At 31.2% G+C, this 2,289-nt stretch overlaps 1 protein-coding gene across 1 annotated transcript; it reads right to left on the bottom strand.

Moving 5' to 3' along the window:
- Window positions 1-387: 387 nt before the first annotated feature.
- LOC108781993 (putative nuclease HARBI1) lies at window positions 388-1,569 on the bottom strand. Its single transcript, XM_018550137.1, has 3 exons — window positions 1,373-1,569; window positions 622-908; window positions 388-533 (listed from the first exon to the last, which is right to left on the bottom strand). The coding sequence occupies exons 1-3, from the start codon at window positions 1,567-1,569 to the stop codon at window positions 388-390; spliced, it is 630 nt and encodes a 209-aa protein (XP_018405639.1).
- Between the last annotated feature and the right edge of the window lie 720 nt (window positions 1,570-2,289).

Genomic DNA, 2,289 nt, shown 5'->3' with positions numbered 1-2,289 from the left:
GCGCCCGACGGACCTCGCGGCGGGGGAGGACCGCGCGCGTTAGCTTACCGCGTTCGGAGGACCCTGGCAGCCATTGACCCCGCGGCGACCACCGCAATTCTTCCCGCGCGAATGCGTCAGCACCCTGCGAATCCATTTTCCTGTCCCTCTGCGGCGTCACCCTCCCCCTCCCGTGACGTCATACCCCTCTCACCCTGTGACGTCATCACCCTTCACTTAGTGTTTTATGTTGGTAAACCTGATTCAAAATTTAGTGCTTACGAAAAAAAAGCTCAAAAATGCTTACGGAAAAAAGCTCAAAAGTGCTTACGGGAAAAACTCAAACTCAAATTTGACTTCTCAAAAAAAGCTCAAACTCAAATTTGGCCTAGAACCGGCCTATATACTCTACTTGTGGAAAATAGTGCTATCATGTACTGAATCAGGCCACCTGGCAACTATATCTGTTATTTCTAAGTTACTGTTACAAATTACTTGGACATTGAGCGAAAAATATCCTTTTCGATTTCGAAACAATTCACCATGTGGCCCACCTAAGAAATAAAATAATCTATTATATTTCCTCAAAATATAATAAATCGATATTATTGGAATAAATAATAAATCAAATTTTTACATTACCAAATGATTGAACTCGTATATGCGTACAATCAATGCAACCAATAATTTTTGGAAAACAAGCAATATTAAAAAATTTTAATTGCTCTCTTCGAATTTCTGCTTGAGTTGTTGGAAATTTTATAAAATTAGGTCTTAAACGAGCAATTGCTGCGCTAACTCTGTGCACAATTCTATGTGCACTTGTCGTACTAACTCCTACAAAATCTCCCATTGTAATTAAGAAAGATCCCGTAGCATATAAACGCAGCGCCAGAAGTAGTTGGTACATTGGTGATATAGCATTATTTCTGCAGATAAAAAAATATATACGTATCTGGTAAATAAAGAAGAGACTAAAATAAATATTATGTTTAGTAAAAAAATATATTATTATTATTATAGATGTATTGTTATTATAAATCTATAGATGTTTTTATACAAATTCTCTCTCTTGTAATTATTTAAGTTAAACTAAATATAGATATAATTTGTGTATTACATATTTATTCCGTTATTTTTAATATTTCAATTTCTGTGTGTTATTTAAAAACCTATTATTTGACATTATTATATGGAAATTGTACATTTTGCCACATATATACTATAAGTAGATATATAGACATTTATAAAAAGTTCACATCTTATTGAAGGATAATGGAATAATATTAAGTTTTATGATATCAATATGTAATAATTAGAGTTCTAAAAATCTTCAATAATAAAATCACAAATAAAAAGATTCGTATTCCTTCATAAAAGTATCAAAACTTACCTTTCGGTCTTAAATTGTAATTCATCATATATATGATGCAATAATATTAATACTGTTTCTTTGTTTAGACGAAATCTCATTTTAAATTCGATGTCATCTAATTCTTCGAAATAATTTCTACGGTCTTTAAATTGTCTTGGTCTTCTATGTACTATTTCAAAATCTTCATCATCAGACGAAGATAAAATGTTATACATTTTTATTATTCCGTTGTACTTTTTATAAATTTTATTTTTATTTGTGCTTATTATATATTTTCCTACAAGATACATAATTGATATTATACAGGGTTGGGTAAGTTACTTTTTTTTTTTAACTAACAAGGAGATGGCACGAATTGCGAAATACCATTTGGAATATAACCTATACCATTCGAAAGGTGGGGTCGAGAGTGTAAAAAGTGTAAAAGGATTTGAGTGCATGGGTCCTCGTTTAAGAGAAATTTGCATGTAAAGTTGCGCAATCGGTTGTTGCGCTGTAAGTACTGTGAATAAGTAGGGATAAAGCAAGAAGTGCGGTGGCCGAGAGGCCTGAGGCGCACGGTACTACTTTTACATCTGACCAAGAGAGTTCGAGACCACGCAGTATTAATTTTTTTTTCATCAGAAAACGTCATTTTATATATTTATTTACGTTTATTTATTTATAAAATTCGAACATTGCCGTATAATATTGTAAATTAAAATTTATATTAAAACTTTGAAAACATAAATGAGTCGTACATAATAACGATAATGATGAATAAAAAAATAAATATAAAACGAAATATTATTTTATAAAATGTTCGTGACGTACGCTCATTTGTGTTTTCAATGTTTTAATATAAATCTTAATTTACTGTACGGCAATGTTCGAATTTTATAAATAAATAAACGTAAATAAATATATAAAATGACGTTTTCTGATGAAAAAAAAAA

Source organism: Cyphomyrmex costatus, unplaced genomic scaffold, assembly GCF_001594065.2.
Source record: "Cyphomyrmex costatus isolate MS0001 unplaced genomic scaffold, Ccosl1.0 scaffold933, whole genome shotgun sequence".
NCBI lineage: Eukaryota > Metazoa > Arthropoda > Insecta > Hymenoptera > Formicidae > Cyphomyrmex > Cyphomyrmex costatus.
The sequence above is the reverse complement of the archived record's forward strand: the minus strand, read 5'-3'. Positions and strand labels throughout refer to the sequence as shown.